Below are 16,758 nucleotides of genomic sequence, written 5' to 3'. Positions count from 1 at the left end.
ATGCACCATAAACATTCTACCCAGAGTAATGTTATTGCTTTTATAAGTAGAGGCACTACTCGCTGACTACGAATACGTAGCCTACTTTTAGCAATGAACGCACTTATCCACAGTAGTGGTGGATACAGTAGTGTTAACGTTATATACATATTTGAAGTTTAAACTACAAGTAGGCCTACATCAAACAATGGAAATGCCTGCACACTCACCACACGTCAACAAAACAATGCTGAACCGAATACATCCCGACCACTTCCTTCTCCATCCGCACGGTGCGAGGCGCGGTCCGTTGTGACCATCCCTGGCCTGAAGGAGGATGGCAGCGGCGCGTCCGCCGCTCCAGTCCCCAGAGGAAGCGCGTGCTCGTGGATGAGCTCACGGGAGCCCTCCTCCTCGCGTGCCGAGGAAGGTTGCGTGCGAAAGACGCAAGGGGGGGGGGGGGGGGGGGGGGGTCAATGAGATTCAACCCGCCACCTGCAATAGGAGTACGCTTAAAAGGCAGCCCTGCCCTGTCACTGCATTTAAGCATCTCAATCAAGCCCGTTTTACAGCTGCATCTCTTCCCAGAGCATTGTGCAACTACATTTGCATTGATCCTGAAGCTTTTGTAACTTTAACAACATTTTGGACCAGATAGTTGAACTACACTTTGTTTTAATTTGAATTACTGGACGTTTCAAACGATTCAGGTAAGAACTTTTTTTATTATCATTCTTTTATAGTTCGAAGTCATTAATGACAATTTTAAAATATGATGGTATATATTTTGTATTTTATTTTCATGATACCGAAATGTCTGTTTTTGTATTTGTTATATTTTATCACCAGATGATGATTCCACCGGGAGAGTGTCTGTACGCTGGTCGAAAGAGAAGGAAACCCGTCCAAAAACAGTTGAGTTGATGTTCCGCATGTTATTGTCTATTTTAAGGAATTAGGCAAATCTTTGTGGCGGGCATCATTTCCTTTTTTTTCTGGTTCTAGTCTGTGGGCATGTTTTCCGGAGGAAGAGATGGTTAACGATGACTGACTTTTTTTGAAACTAAAACAAAACTTGTTTATTTGTTCATGCCCAAAAACCCTGTAATAACAGAATATCCTGCATGAATCTAAACCCATATCAACATACATAAAATAATTTAGAATAATACTATTACTTTTAAACTAATAACTAATAAAAAGTTTATTAATGAACTGCAGCACCTTTGGTCTGGCGTCTTTATATTGGATACATTTGTATATTTTAGCCTGTATAAAATTTCGCTTTTCAGAAATATATAATAAACATTTTAAATAAATAATCCTATAATTATGGCATGCCGTGAACTTTAACTTTGGTTTAGCCATGTATTAGTAGTAGTTGACAGTTTACTTTTGAACATTCAAGATAAAGTTTTGATATAGGACACAAAGTTTTCCCATGCACCGTAAACTTCTCGCTCTAAGTGGTTAAAACAAGATGGTCCTGTCCTCAAAAGAAGCTCCCCAAACAAATAAAAACACAGATGACATTCCTCTGCTTCTCAATTCACTCCCTTCCTGTCCTGTGATTGGATCCCTGCAGGAAGCAGTCTGTGGCGAGCGTGAAGACCAACCCGTCCAAGAGACACCGAGACCGGCTGAACGCGGAGCTGGACCGGCTGGCTGGCATGCTGCCCTTCAGCCCAGACGTCATCTCCAAGCTGGACAAGCTGTCGGTGCTACGCCTGGCCGTGTCCTACCTCAAGGTCAAAAGCTTCTTCCAAGGTCAGTGGTCAGGTACGGCAAAATGTGTGTGCAGGTGTGTGTGCCAACTGTGGCCTTAATGTAATAGAATATAACTGGATTTCCCTGTGGGGGAATTTGGCACAGGGTTGGCAATCACACCCTAAACCAACCCATTGGAAAACATAAATGAACCATCAGCCCACTGCACGCACAATACCCCTCGTAGTAGAATACAAGGCAGGACCTGTAACCCCTAGCACTATTTGTAGTAGACTGAGGTTATCTACTGGTCTATTTGTCTGTGATTGGTACAGGTGACTGGCAATTAGAAACATCCTCACAGAAGCCCTGTTTCACCAGATATGGTTCTGTATTCACTTGTAGGTTCAGATTGCATCTCTATTTTTGTTCTTATATCAGTGTTTACATGCGGAAAAACACTTTATTGTAGTGCAATCATCGTATTCCCTCATCATATTCCATTCCTCCAAATATATAGGAATGTGTTTTCATCTTCATACAAAGTAGGGATGGAATGGCCAATCTTTTTTCCTATAAACTCTGAACAGAGGCCTGAGCGTAACATCAGCTCCCCCAGTCTTTGAGGCCCTGCCTGTAGACCCTTTCCATTCATGTTCAACGGACGGGTAGTGACGGATAGGGGACTCACTACTGAATAAGGAACGTTTTGTTCATGTTATTTACATTATTTTAATCTTTGCACATTTTCTTCCAAACTTATACAAAAAATGCAACATTTCAATCAACATCCAAGCATACTACTATTCAGTCGCTTGAAGTGAAATGACACTGCACAGAAACAACCCCAACTCATTTTCTCCTTCCAATATAAATGTACCGTGTATAATGTAAACACTTTAACAATAGCCATGTGATATATTATATATTCAGATTCAGATTCAGAAAACTTTATTGTCTGTCGTAACAGAAAATCCTCTTTGACGTGGCTCGACATACAAACAGGACAATGTACTGATAAGCAGTCATACAACATTGATTTCTGAGAGCACACATAGTGTGTATAGATCTTGAAACAAGTATAAATATTAAAAACTGTAAAAATAAACAAGATAAAAGCTTTGGATATGTGTAAAGTGACGTCAGGGTTAATTTGTCCATTGTTCATTGTTTATTTAAGCTGTTTATGGCAATGGGTATGAATGAGTTTGTGTGTGTGTTTTCTTAGATAGGGGTACTCTATATCGGCGGCCTGATGGCAGAAGCTGGAATGACTTGTGCAAATATAAATGGTAAATATAAATGGTGAATATACAAAAAAAGTATGCAGAGGCGTCCCCAACCACCAGGACTTGTGCTAAAGGACCTGGTATGAACGCGATCGGATCACGGTGCTGCTGTGCTCACCCTCCTTGAAGTGAGCAGCTCAGCGTATCCCGAAGGACAGCAGATATCCCGCTGTCCTTTTCACTCACATCACACAGAAGACCGACTGCAACATGACGGGACGTGAGTCGGAGCGGCCGCACGGCTTCTACCCTGCTAGGTCACACATGACTTTGCTGTTCCGAACCCTTGCCCCGCAGCGGTGGCTCATGGGTAACGGCCGCCATCCTGCGGTCGCTCAGCGGAATCCTTCACTTCAGAATCCACTTCTTTTTTCAGGCGCTTTGGTTACACTTTAGAATCCATCGATTAATCATTAAGCCACATAATCGAATGCAGTAATAAGCATGAACTTACTATTAAATAGCGGTACCTTAATAAGTTAATTAACAGTTTGCTAATGGTCCAGGTATAATATTCATGTTAACTAAGGTATTAATTTATACATTATTTAATAGGGTTTGGGTTCATGCTCTGAAACTAGAGGCTACACATCCATCCTAGAAGTCTCTCGTAGGGCTTACATTGATTTATCACCTTATATTAGACCCTAGCTTGTGTTTGCAATATAAAGGGCTCACCTCAGTTCCACTCTGCCAGGCCTTAAAGACCCCAATCTGCTCTCCCATTCACCACATGGGTTCATCCTGTTGGCCTGGAGGTTGAGTCATGCAGTATAAACAGTGAAGGTAGGAAGGAAAGACTGAGGCTGATAAGATAGGATATATATCGTTTTCCTTTTGAAGGCTTCTCTGCAGCAACTCAGATTGTTGCAATCTGATTCATTCAATATGACCGCATTTCTCAACATTTACATCTGAAAATAAGGGATGTACATCAAAACAAAAATACATTTTGTTTCCAGAACGTTAATTTTATATATATATAAAGCAATTAGTGCTCCAACATTAAGGTTCTGGAAACAAAATGTATTTACGTATATATTTATAATTAGACAGTATTGACAGTAATTAAGTTGCATTGGGAGGGAAATTTACCCATGCAACCCTAGAGGGCAGGATGGAATAGCGTGACTACTCATAGCAGAACCCATGATACCTAAGGCTCTCCCTCGCTCACATTAGCTCCATTGCGTGTGAAGCGGTTTACAGTAGAGTAGTTGCACATGTGACATTAACATGTTAAAGCATCCCTTCTAATCTCTTTTGTCACTTTCCACTGTCTGGCAGAGACGGATGAAGCCGTGCGTTGCTGAGGACAGGATGTGTGATTCAGACGCAAGTTGAGCTTTGTTCCGATGCGTATCAGTGTCGTGATAGTGAGTGCCTGTATGGTCCCTTATCACAGGCCACCAATAGGGTAAAGTAACTTCCTATTCCCGTAATTCGACCTTAAGGCCGGTGTTCTTTATGTGAGCTGCAGCACCAGCTTGGCTTAAAAAAAACAGGGCCCATGTGCTTCCGTTAGGAGGGCCGAATCAAATCAACCATTTGTAGCCAGGCCCTAGAACAGAACCCCGAACTTAAGTGCCTATTCCTTAAAAAAAAGAAAAAAAAGTTGGCTTCAATCCCTCCCTGACTTCACTCTGAGGAACACCATGTAGCGCTAGCAGTAGTTTGACATGAAGCAAGACAATTCACTTAGCGCCCGCTCACACGCTTGTGTGAACGGCCACACAAGGGTAGACGACGCGACACGCCGTAGCGGTGGAGCCCTGAGCAGACAGACGCCCTGGGCAGACAGACGCCCTGGGCAGACAGACGGCAGAGAGTAAAACATGTGGGGTCTTGTTTGTCACCGTATCGCGTGAGGTAGCCGTGACCCCGATACAGCCCGGCCCACACGGGGATCAGGCTGCCAACAGCCCCACCAGCCCAACACTGGGGTTTGGTTCTCCGTCTGGGCGTGAGGAGCTGTTGGTCTGGTGGACCTCAAGTGGAAATACAAGTCCTGGTTTTGGGGACGTGTCTGTAAACGGCGTTAAGTTTACCTGATGGAGAGGATTGCGTTGTGTCTCCTTTGCTGAATATGCTTGAGTTTGGGGAAGAATTTAAGAAATCCCTTTAGTCAATTTCCCTCTTCTTTGCCATTGAACAAATCCAATCTGATTTGAAGGCAGTTGAACAACATTTCCAAAACCATTCTTTAGAATAGATTGAATTGCTAAAAATGTCAACCAACAACTTCAATCAATTTAACTACACATCGTACGTTGAACTCCTTTCTGCGCTGCAACTACGACATATCCCTGGAATATTAATCATAATGACTTTTCATACTACAAATGACTGAATTTCATGTACACACACAATAAACCGAGTAAGAGGAACACAGGCCGTGTTTGGGAGTTAGCGGTTAGCTCATCAGGTCATCTGAAAACACTGATTGGTGCGGGGCATTATCTCATGGTGGCAGAACACACACACACACACACACACACACAAAGGCACTCTGACACGCAGGTCAATTATTAAAGCGGAGAGCTGAGCTCATTGGCTTCAACATGCTTGGTGACACACACACACACACACACACATGGCCCCCTCACGCACGCCAGCAGGGAACCATGACACGTTCACACGAGGAACACACACCCCTTCCCGTCGCTCAGGGGTCAGGGGTCAGTGGTAATGAGTTCATCTATCAGCTCCACAAAGAGCTCCATCAGCTTCGGTGTCAACAGGGACCCGGTCCTAATTGGAGGATGAAAACGCCACCGTTTGGGGGCCGGCTGTTGTCTGCGGACGCCGTGCTCTCCTTTGTGGCGTTGATGGGATGGCGCCACATGTCTGATGTCCTACGTGGTCGGCCCTTACTTTATTTTTTCATGGGATTTACCCTTTCTATGTCTTATGTTGTTGGCCCTTACTATAGCTTACGGGATTGGCCCTTACTATATGTTACATGTTTGGCCCTTACTATGTCTTATGTTGTTGGCCCTTACTATAGCTTACGGGATTGGCCCTTACTATATGCTACGTGTTTGGCCCTTACTATGTAAAGGCCACACATGTGATATACTACGTGAGCTCACCACCATCTCCCACGGCAGAGCTCTGGACCTCTGCCGCTTCTCCTGGTCCTCTGGTAGCACGACGCCATCTGTGTGTGCGTCTGTGTGTGAGTTGTGGTGACGCGGTGCCCAGCCGAGAGAGAGAGAGAGAGAGAGGACTTTTCACACCATCCCGGCAAATTCATCTGCTCATCTTTTATTCAGACATCAGCAGCAGATGTCCCTCTTCGTTGTGTATTGCGAGTGATTCGGGATTCAAGGCCTAATTGACCTCGAAACTGGCTCATTGATGAGGCAGTTGATGAGGCAGGGCTTCATTGATGAGGCAGTAGCACCGCCCTCCAACCCCCCACCACCTACTAGAACTGGTGGGTGTTGATGAGTACGTGTGTGCGCTCACACATATATGTGCCTGTGTGTGTGTGTGTGCGCCTGTGCGTGTGTGAACGGGCAGCACCAGGGCCCCGCCCCTTTAGGGCGGTGTATTGGTTGGAGTAGTGACAGGGTGACGGAGGAGGCAGGCAGCGCCGTGCGTGACTGGAACAGACTGAGGTTCTGACCTCAACGATGCAATGAAAATGATCCGTCGGCGATGGAGCCAGAACCGGCATCAGAGGACCCGGCAGGCAGAAATGAGCCTGAGAGAAATGTGAGCAGAGACGGACACAGAGAGGATGACAGGAGGATGGTAAACAATCTGATGGCATCACTATATCATTTGCAGTCCATTCATCTATTTGTTTATTTTTTAAACACACGGATGAAATTATGACATTTAATTCACCTTTCAAGTTCTGTCTCAGCTCCGTTCATGTAATAAAAGATAGGTCTTTAGGTTTGTGCTTTCAAAATACTCTTAACTTACAAGCAGAGGGATCTCAAAATAGTCAGAGGAATGAAAAAATCGATAAAGTAGTGGAAATTAGTTCAACTTTTTTAATATTGACTGCTTTTCTGAGGTCAAACACCAGTATAGGTCAATCTGTACCAGTTACCATCAGTCTTACCACTTATGGATATTCGTCATTGATCCTGAATTAATTACACTCCTTTGCATTCATTTGGCCGTATGTGGTGATGCTTGATCTCTGTGTGCACATACGTGTGTGCACATACGTGTGTGCACATACGTGTGTTCACATACGTATGTTCACATACGTATGTTCACATACGTGTGTGCACATACGTATGTGAACATGTGCATTCAATCCGGTAACAACATGTCTGTATGGGTGTGGAGCCGTTAATCAGACAAGGAGCTGGATATAGTGTAGGCACCTCTGTTGTGCTTCCAACAGAGGACTCTATGCTTGTGTGTGTGTGTGTGTGTGTGTGTGTGTGTGTGTGTGTGTGTGTGTGTGTGTTTGTCCCAACAGCTCTGGACGTGGTCAATGAGGCCTGAACAGTTCAGGTTAAAAGCCCACTGTGAGGAAACCCCTCACAGCGCCCAAACACTTTGAGCTGTCAACTTAGCTTACAATCGGCACACTCACTCACACACACACACACACACACACACTACAGTCCGTTCACAAAGAAGGTGGGAGGGCCTGTTAAGGATGGTTGTTGGACTCTCTCAGGTCTCTCCATCCCTCTCGCGTTTCACTCACTCGCCCATGTCTCTCGTGCAGACCGGTGAACTCATGTGGCCCTCTCCGTCTCCCTGTGATGTGGAGCAATAACCCAATAGATGGATGGATGAATGGCTGTGGATGAATGAGACCCTTGTGAATCCGGTCCCTCAGCCCTGTCGATCTCCAGACCTTCCTGACCTCTCTGTGCCCCGGCTAAGTTCCAGACCTTCTGAATTCTCTCATGAACCGTTTGTTGTGCAGCTCTTGTACAAACCCTTTTCCTGTGGTCTCTTCTCTCTCTCCCATATATTCTGACTCAGGGTTGAACCGTGTCATTGTGGCGTGCAACACCCAGGCTGGTAAAATGAATTTTTCCCTGCCCTTTGTTGTTGTGGTTGAAGGCTCGGCTTTGTTCTGGTGCGTTCTCCTCTTAAAGGGTTTGGCCGAAGCCGCGAGGAAGACCCGGCCGGCCTGCTTTACGAGGCCTCGCGTGATGTTTTGCTTTAAGGAGGATTATAGATCTGACCCGTCCGGGGACCTGTAGTTTAGGATCGGTGGAGGGCCGTCTAGAACTCAGCCAGCGCACCCTGCTGTACCCACATACAGCACCCTGGGGGGCAGCACCCTGATGCACCCACATACAGCCGCCGTTCAGTGAGCACTGTGCCTGAGAGGGGATTATGTTGGCCTGAATGATCTTTAGATCTTTATGGGGAATTGGCCGTTTAAGTTTTGAGGGAAACATTCTGCCCAACAGAGGACAATTATAAAATGGGAAATCCTGGGAAATTCACAAGGTTAGGATGTTAAGTATGAAACAACTGGGGTTGTTTTACCAATTTCGGTGTTAAGTGTTTGCATGTCTTTTTTTGAAAAGTTCACTGCAAAAAGACGTGTGTGTGTGTGTGTGTGTGTGTGTGTGTCAGTCCATTACATCAGAGGCCTTCTCCAAGGTTTCTCAGTGGGTTTGTTTGTGTTCCAGCAGACGTCATGAAAGTCTTCTAATACCAATGCTATGCTAGGGTCTTCAAAGCGTCCTAAGAAAGAACAGTCCTTGCTGTGCTCACTGGGTGTGTGTGCGTGTGTGTGTGTGTACGCTTAGGGGCGTGTGGGTATCATCTGTGTGTGTGATCGGCGCGCTGCAGTGCACAACATGGGGCGGTTGATCGGTCGGTTCATTTGTTCGCCGACGTATCTGTCGTGAACCGATAAACCCTCGCTAACGCATCTGGCGTTGTTTGTAACGTCTCCATCTAGAGAGGGCTGCACGCACACGCACACGCACACAATCACATGCACACAGTGACACACAGACATGCTCGCACAAAAATACACATGTGCGCACACACATAAAAAAACACATGCGCGCACACATTCACATGCGCACGCACGCACACACACACACACACACACACAGAGACACACACACACACACAGACACACAGAAAAATAGGGATGTGAACACATGCACTTCTCCCCCCCAGGGGTTGCGTGACTGGAGTCCAGCCTTCGTGTGTTCGCTGGAGGCGGGGTGGGGGTGGGTGGTGGGTGGTGGGTGGGGGGTGGGGGGAGATGGGGGGGGTGGAGCCTGTGTGTAGACGGCTGTATGGGAGGACGCGGTGACAGCGATGGATGGATGGAGGATTGTGAGGTAGGAGGGGCGCCTGAGGACCCAAGTAATGAGATCCTCTCAGCGCTTATGGCCCCCGGGCTGGGGGCCCCCGGGCTGGGGGCCCCCGTGGGGACGGAGGAGATGCGGGGCCCCTGGTCAGCCCTGCTCCCAACAGCCGGGGCCGCTGAGCTCTGGTCACTCAGGAGGGACTTCTCGTTCGCGTCGAAGTATCAAAGTAAAAATAAAACAGGAATAAAAGAGGATCAAAATCGATTGATAGTCGAGATGAGGAGCTCCTTCAGCCTTTTTACGCCACACTGGTTAAGTTGAAATACCTCATTTGTCAAACTGTATTATGCAAATGATGAAACGATGAATGATGAAATGATGTACACATTCGGTAGTATTGAAATAGCCACTGGTATATAGGTTTCATAGACGTTATTGTCTCTTCAGTCAATTGCTTCTGGGTTTCCATCCATATTGAGGTGTTTTTTTCTTAGTTCATTTAAGTCCGAGCCGTTTAAAAACTGCTGTATCAAGAAACGTCTGAGAAGGGAGATGGGAACAGGGCCACTGGGAAGACGCCGCGTTGGAGTTGGGCTGCCGATATTAGGGGCTCCCCAATCTTACCCAAAACACACACACCCTTATTTTTTCGCTCTTATTTCTTCTATTTGATGGACTTGCAGTAGGTGTGAGTCACGACAAAAACTTGTGGTTGCGCCTGGTCAGAACTAGTTTGATCTTTTCTTCCCGAAACTGTTTTATTGGTTTATCCTCAAATCTCAGTTTCCACAGTAAAAGTCCCACAGGCAGCGCATTCTCTCGGGGAGTGGTCAGCCTGCCCCTCTGCACTCTGCTTCTTCACAGCACTAAACCACACTGCCATGAATAAGTTGGCCCCGCCCATGTAGCCCTCCTGCTCTCGGATAGGCTCTCGGGTTGTACCAATAGGGAGCAATCCGTCGGGGTGTGCGTGACCGCTGAGATTTTTTTTTGTCACGATAATCAAAAGCTTAATCACTCCTCTTTCTCTCACTGCTGTGACTCATATGCTCCCTGCTGCTTTCTGCATTTCATCCCATAGTGTGTTTTAATGTTTGTGTGTTTTGGTTCAGACTGCTGGTTTACTCTGGGGTATGTCTTCTGTGTGTGTGTGTGTGTGTGCGTGCATGCGTCTGTCTGTCTGTGTGTGTGTGTTGGTTTGTGTGTGTGTGTGGGTGCTTCTTGTGATGGGGAGCCATCGTGAGGTGTGGTCGCACGTTTTTGGCGCTGGAAAAACCAGGGCGACGCGGATGAACTGAATGGAAAGTGGTGGAATCAATCACACATCAGTTAGTCGTTAGTGTGTTTCTCCCTCTCTGTGATGTCGTTCCTTCCTCTTGACTTGCTCCAGCATTAGTCTATTAGTCTGTCGTCCCGTCCTGCACATGTTTGTCTGTTCTGAGTCAAGTAACATAAATAAACAGGATTTGGAGTTATTTCTCTAATGTCTCATGTCTTCTTCAAATGTTCTTTCTACATGTTCTTTCTCAGCCTTTCTTTAGTAATTAAATGTCATGTTTTTACTATTGTGAGTTTCTGTGTAGCTTTCATATTCCCTGCATTTTATGCGTCCCTGTCCTCTCTTAACTTATTTTGCCTTGTGTATATATCTATATCGGTGTGTGGAGATCCTATATTTATGCATTTTGTTTCTACCTCCCAGTAACTCCATTCTAAAGCGTCTTTAAATTCCCTCATGAAAAGCGCATTGAAAAGAGTCCAATGTTTTGCTTCACTATCGCTCGGCTACGTCGTTTTGCTGCCCGCCATGGTGCGGCACATTGCCCTCCTCCCTCCCGCCCTCTGACCTTACCCTCCACATCCCCCTCCATCCAGTCATCCAGGAGAAGCCGAGCCAGGGCCTCAGGGCAGAGTGTCCCCCAGGTCACACCCAGCCAGCCGGGCCGGCCAAGCACCTCCACGGCCCTCTGCTGGCCCCGGGTCCCCTGGAGAGCGACATGCTGCTGGAGGTGAGGAGGACGGACTGGAGGGAGGACAGTTGAGATGAGACAGTGAGACAGTTACGAGATGTGAGACCGTTATGAGTTGTGAGGCAGTTATGAGATGTGAGTCAGTTATGAGATGTGAGACAGTTATGAGATGTGAGACAGTTATGAGATGTGAGACAGTTATGAGAGTGAAACGGTTATGATGGTGTGAGACGGTTATGAGACGTGAGACAGTTATGAGGGTGTGAGACGGTTATGAGATGTGAGACGGTTATGAGACGTGAGACAGTTATGATGGTGTGAGACGGTTATGAGATGTGAGACGGTTATGAGATGTGAGACAGTCATGAGAGTTTGAGACACTTTGATGTTGTCAGGCAATGGCAATAAAACTATTAAACCTCACATATTGTTTATCTTAACCACAACTGCCGCTGTGGTTTAGGTACGGCGGGGGGGTGGAGAGATATTTTCTCAGCTATGTGGTGGAGGCGGGACAAAGTTTAATTTTTGCCACTGATGGAATCAGCTTGTTGTTCTTTTTGTTCCAATAAATGTTCTGAATTCTTTGTCTCGTTCTGGTTGGGTTTATTGGGGTCTTTTTTGTTCACATGGTTCATTCGGGGTCCCAGTGTCTGACCGGCTTCGCCCTGGTGATCTCGAGTGACGGGCTCATCTTCTACGCCTCCGACAGCATCGTGGACTACCTGGGCTTCCACCAGGTAACCTCTGTCCTCCAGCACTCAGACCGCCACAGGGGGCGCCCCAGTGGCTCTCCGGGTAGAGGGGTACCACCTCCGTCCTGATGGCAGCGACCCGGGTTCGATTCCTGCCCGTGGTCCTTTTGCTGCACGTCCTCCCCGCTGTCTCCCATACCTTCCTCTCTAGCTCACTGTATGATAAAGCATAAAGGGGGGGCCGGACACCTTTGCCAGACACCTCCTTCCGTTTCTCACTTGTTGGTTCCAGACCACAATAATAAGCAGGTCATGGTAGCGCCACAACATGTTCAACCCTGGTTTCTATAGTCTCAGACCTGGGGAAGAGACAGGAAATGGAACAAAGCAAGGTATGTAATGCACGTCAGTAACTGGAAAGTGCGTGTGACACAAAAAATGCGTTGTGTTCCAACCCTCCCATCGTCATGGAAACAAAGGCATGGCTGGTGTTGTTCTCATGGCCGGGGAAGGGCGATTGGGAAGAGAGCGAGAGAGATGGAAGAGGGCGGGATAGACCCATTAGAACATTAGAAGAACAATTGCTCCCTCCCCACCTCGCCCTGTCCGACCTACCCCAAACATGCCAGCGGATTTAGGGTGGGGGGGGCACGCGAGGCACTGCCATGAATTAGAGGAGTTAAGGGGGGGGGGGGGGGGGGGGTGAGGAGAAAGGACAAGAGGAAGAGGGGGAGAGTGAGAGAATGGAAAGGAGAGTTGGAGCAATTCCTGTGTTGAGGAGGTCCTAAAGTGAGACGTCTATTGGTTATATGTGTACACTATAGGACCGTCTGTAGGCTGATGAGTCGATGGGAGAAGACACTGAGAAATTACCAAAGACACTCTGAACTGAAACACGTCGGTGCAAGTGGATACACACGCACACAGACACACACACGTACACAGACACACACCCAGGCTTTCATTTCAGCAGCTCTCCTCCTTGGCCCAGGTTGCCTCCGGCTCTCCTCTCCTGGTTTGGTTCCTTCCCATCCTATAGCGTTCCTGTTGCTCCCCTCTCCCTCCTCCTCCTGTACCCCCCCCTCGCTAGCGTGGGACAGAGGGGTGGGTGGTTGGGTCGGGGTGGGGGCGATCAAGCAATGGGCGATGGGGGTTAAGAGGAGAGGTCAACGCGCAGGAGCATTCAGACAATGCCAGCCGACCACCCGATGTCAGGGTTAATGGGGGAACAGGAACCCCCGCTGGGTCTGTTGGGCGACTGTCACTAATGGCTGTTCATCCTATCTCCCTCTCTCTCTCTCTCGCTCTCACTCTCTCGCTCTCCCTCTCCCTCTCTCTCTCTCTCTCTCTCCCTCTCACTCTCCCTCTCCCTCTCTCTCTCTCTCTTGCTCTCTTGCTCGCTCTCGCTCTCCCTCTCTCGCTCGCCCTCGCCCTCGCTCCCTCTCGCTCTCCCTCTCTCGCTCGCTCCCTCTCTCTTGCTCTCTCTCTCTCTCTCCCTCTCCCTCTCCCTCTCTCGCTCTCTCTCTCTCTCTCCCTCTCTCTCTCTCTCTCGCTCCTTCTCTCCCCCTCTCTCTCTCGCTCCTTCTCTCTCTCTCTCTCTCTCGCTCTCTCTCGCTCCTTCTCTCTCTCCCTCTCGCTCTCTCGCTCTCTCTCCCTCTCTCTCGCTCTCGGAATGCGGTCTGTTTAAACAAGCAAACACATATTTTCTGTGGGAGACTCATTTTCATTGTATTGTCACACAGATACATAAAGACTGCACAGTTTGGCGATCATTCAGCTGCAGTCAACATCACCAATAAGGGTCGAGAGAAACGTCCACAACTCTTATGTACATACACATTATCGACCAATGATGTCGGACTATGACTCAAACCGCTTATTGTGGTGTAACGGATTGCAGAATGAGGATGTGAAGTGTGATGTCAAAAGACCAGCCTTCACACCACAACAGCGACATTGTTTCCAGTAGACAGTGAAGGCAGACTTTAAAACCCTCCTCCCCACATGCGCTCCCCAGACGGACGTGATGCACCAGAAAGTGTTTGACTACATCCACGTGGAGGAGCGGCAGGAGCTCCGCCGGCAGCTCCACTGGGCCATGAGTCCGCCCGCCTCCCAGAGCGCCTCCCTTCAGCAGGCCGGAGACCCCGGAGCAGCAGGTCTCTTTACTCACTCAGTCACTTAACATTCATTCACTCCCAGACTTCTAACCGTTAATGCCCTCTCTGAGAATAAGCGCTATGTGTTTGCCTTGTGTTTGCATGGTGCTCTAGAAGAAAACGTGCCTTGCCTCAAAATGATTTAAGTTGCGCTCAGTTATAATTGAGTGATTTTCCTGGACTGTGCGTATTCCTGTCTACAAGGAGAGTGCAGAAAGTGGAGCCAGAACTGAGTGGAGTTACAGTTTGCTAGCTAATGTCCCCGCATAGATGAACAGTGAAAAACAAGGTTTACATTAAACCATAACACATGGAACACTTACACCATTTAAAAACCAACATTTGAATCTGTCTCGTCTTTTGTGGATGGATACTTTCAAAGTGTTTATAATCTTTTTTTTTAATTTTTATTTGAAGATGGGTGCAATGCACTGGACATGTCTGCTCTGACTGACACAGGTATGTTTGTTTTTCATTTTTGTCATCATCGTGCATTGTTTTCCATAAATAAACATATAGAAATATAGAAATAAATACAATATTAAAATGTCTGTGTGTGTGCCTTGTGTGTTTGTGCGTGCGTGCGTGTGCGTGCGCCTTGTGTGTGTGCCTGTGTGTGTGTGTGTGTGTGTGTGTGCCTTGTGTGTGTGTGTGTGTGTGTGCGTGCTTGCGTGTGTGTGCGTGCCTTAAGGGGAGGAGTTCTTGGTGGGCAGTATGTTCAGCGTCAAGGAGCCCGACGGCGTTCCGTCAGAACTGACGTCCTTCCTGACCCGCTGCTTCATCGCCCGCGTCCGCTGTCTCCTGGACAGCACCTCCGGCTTCCTGGTGTGTGTGTGTGTGTGTGTCTGTGTGTGTGTGCATGTGTATTTATTCATGTGTTCAAAAGCAACAACTCACAGTGACCAAATCAAAGACAGAATGGAAGATGTGTGGAATGATTCCCACAGAGCATGCAGTTCCAGGGCAGCTTGCGCTTCCTGCAGGGCCAGAAGAGGAGGACACAGTCCGGGGCGCTGCTGCCCCCCCAGCTGGCTCTGTTCTGCGTGGCCGTGCCCCTGGCCGCGCCCTCGGGCACGGAGCTCCGGCTGAAGGGCGTGGCCGTCCGCAGCAAGTCCAAGGGGACCGCGGGCGACACCCCGGACAGCAGGTAAACACGGGGCGCTGCAGGGGGACCAGGGGATACGGGGTGCATTGCCAGGAACAGGAGCACAGCCGAGGACAGCTGTGTCTTCGATTGCAGTATGAAGTGGCAGCGATATACTGTATATTCTACTTAAAATACATCAATCAATGAAACATAATACTCTCTCTCTGTATTACAAAACGGGATAGAAATGATACTTAAAAGAGACGAGCTCAACGTTGTGTTGAGATCTGTATTTATCTTGTGGAATCTGAACTTCTCTGTTATCATATGTATCGTGTGTGTTGCAAGGAATCGTAATTTGATTTGAGTATATTCAGATAATGACTGTGTGTCTTCTTGGTGTCTTTCCTTCTGAGCTGGGTAACCAATATGTAAATAAGATGTCAGCCAATATCGTATCAATAAAACAACCCTATCCATATTGCCCCTGAGGTCGATGCAGAGCGAGGCAGATTGTCTGCCCAGCGTCCGTCCGTCCTGCGGTCGGTCTGTCCTGATTGACCGTCTGTCTCCCCGTAGTGACAGGAAGCCGCTCTCCTCGCGGGGATCAGGTGACAGCAGCGACTTCCTGCTCCTCAACTGGACCGCCGGCCCGCCGGGGTCCCGGGCCGAGCCGTGCCCCCGCCACAGGGCCTGGTCGCCGCTCCCCAGAGCCCCCGCCCTGCGGGGCCACGGCGGGGGCCTCCAGGAGGAGCCCCTCGACTTCTGCCTGTCCTCGCCGGGCGGCGGGGGGCCCAAAGCCCCGCCCCCGCCGCCCGGGGACCCCCTCCCCTACTGGGACCCCGCCCGGGGCCCGCTGGGCTCGGCCCGGAAGCCCCAGGGGGGGTTCCTCCTGGGGCAGGGCTGCGGGGTCCGGGCGGGCTCCAACGGGGGGTGCAGGCAGGAGGGGGTCCGGCCGGCGTACGAGGGGCTCCCCGACCCCGCAGAGAGGTACGGCGGGGGGGTGGAGGGCCGGGGGGACGGCTTCGGCGGCCTGCTGCTGCCCGAGCCCCCCGCCATCAAGACGGAGGAGGAGGAGGACTCGGAGGGGCGCGGCGGCCGGCGGCCGTACGGCGCCGCGTGGGAGAAGCACCCCTACGTCTCCCCGGCCTCCACGTACCACCACCACCCCCCCCAGGTCAAGACGGAGGAGGACTTCTACGGCCCCTACAGCCCCTGCCAGAGGGGCAAGGGCTGCAGCGAGGACCCCGCCAGCGGACCCCTCAGCGGGGGGTGCCTGTACGCCAGCGCCGTGGCCCGGCTCTCCTCCAGGTCCCTGTACTCCAGCAAGAGCCCGGCCGTCTGCGACCGCTTCTCCGCCCTGGGGCCGTCGCCGGGGGCCGGGGACTACCCGGGGGGCAACGGCTACGGCAGCCGGGGGGGCGAGGCGGACAAGCTGGGGTACCTGGAGTTCAGGGGGGCGGCGCTGACGGCCATCAAGAGGGAGCCACTGGACTCCCCCCCCTGGTCGGACGGCCAGAGGCGGGACGGGGGCCCGGTGGCCTTCTGCGGCCTCAACGCTCTGGGGAAGCTGCCCAACCAGTACGTCTACATGCAGTAGGCCACA

The 16,758-nt window shown here is 49.4% G+C and overlaps 1 protein-coding gene across 1 annotated transcript; it reads left to right on the top strand.

Moving 5' to 3' along the window:
• Positions 1 to 568: 568 nt before the first annotated feature.
• On the top strand, positions 569 to 16,752 carry ahrrb (aryl-hydrocarbon receptor repressor b; the record flags this gene model as incomplete). The annotated part of the gene is made up of 10 exons (XM_079750518.1): positions 569 to 689; positions 829 to 893; positions 1,565 to 1,746; positions 11,117 to 11,250; positions 11,862 to 11,951; positions 13,924 to 14,065; positions 14,483 to 14,524; positions 14,757 to 14,890; positions 15,013 to 15,212; positions 15,732 to 16,752. The coding sequence occupies exons 2-10, from the start codon at positions 829 to 831 to the stop codon at positions 16,750 to 16,752; spliced, it is 2,010 nt and encodes a 669-aa protein (XP_079606644.1). The 5' UTR covers positions 569 to 689.
• Between the last annotated feature and the right edge of the window lie 6 nt (positions 16,753 to 16,758).

The sequence above is a fragment of the Pollachius pollachius genome (assembly GCF_949987615.1).
Source record: "Pollachius pollachius genome assembly, chromosome: 14".
Taxonomy (NCBI): domain Eukaryota; kingdom Metazoa; phylum Chordata; class Actinopteri; order Gadiformes; family Gadidae; genus Pollachius; species Pollachius pollachius.
The sequence above is the reverse complement of the archived record's forward strand: the minus strand, read 5'-3'. Positions and strand labels throughout refer to the sequence as shown.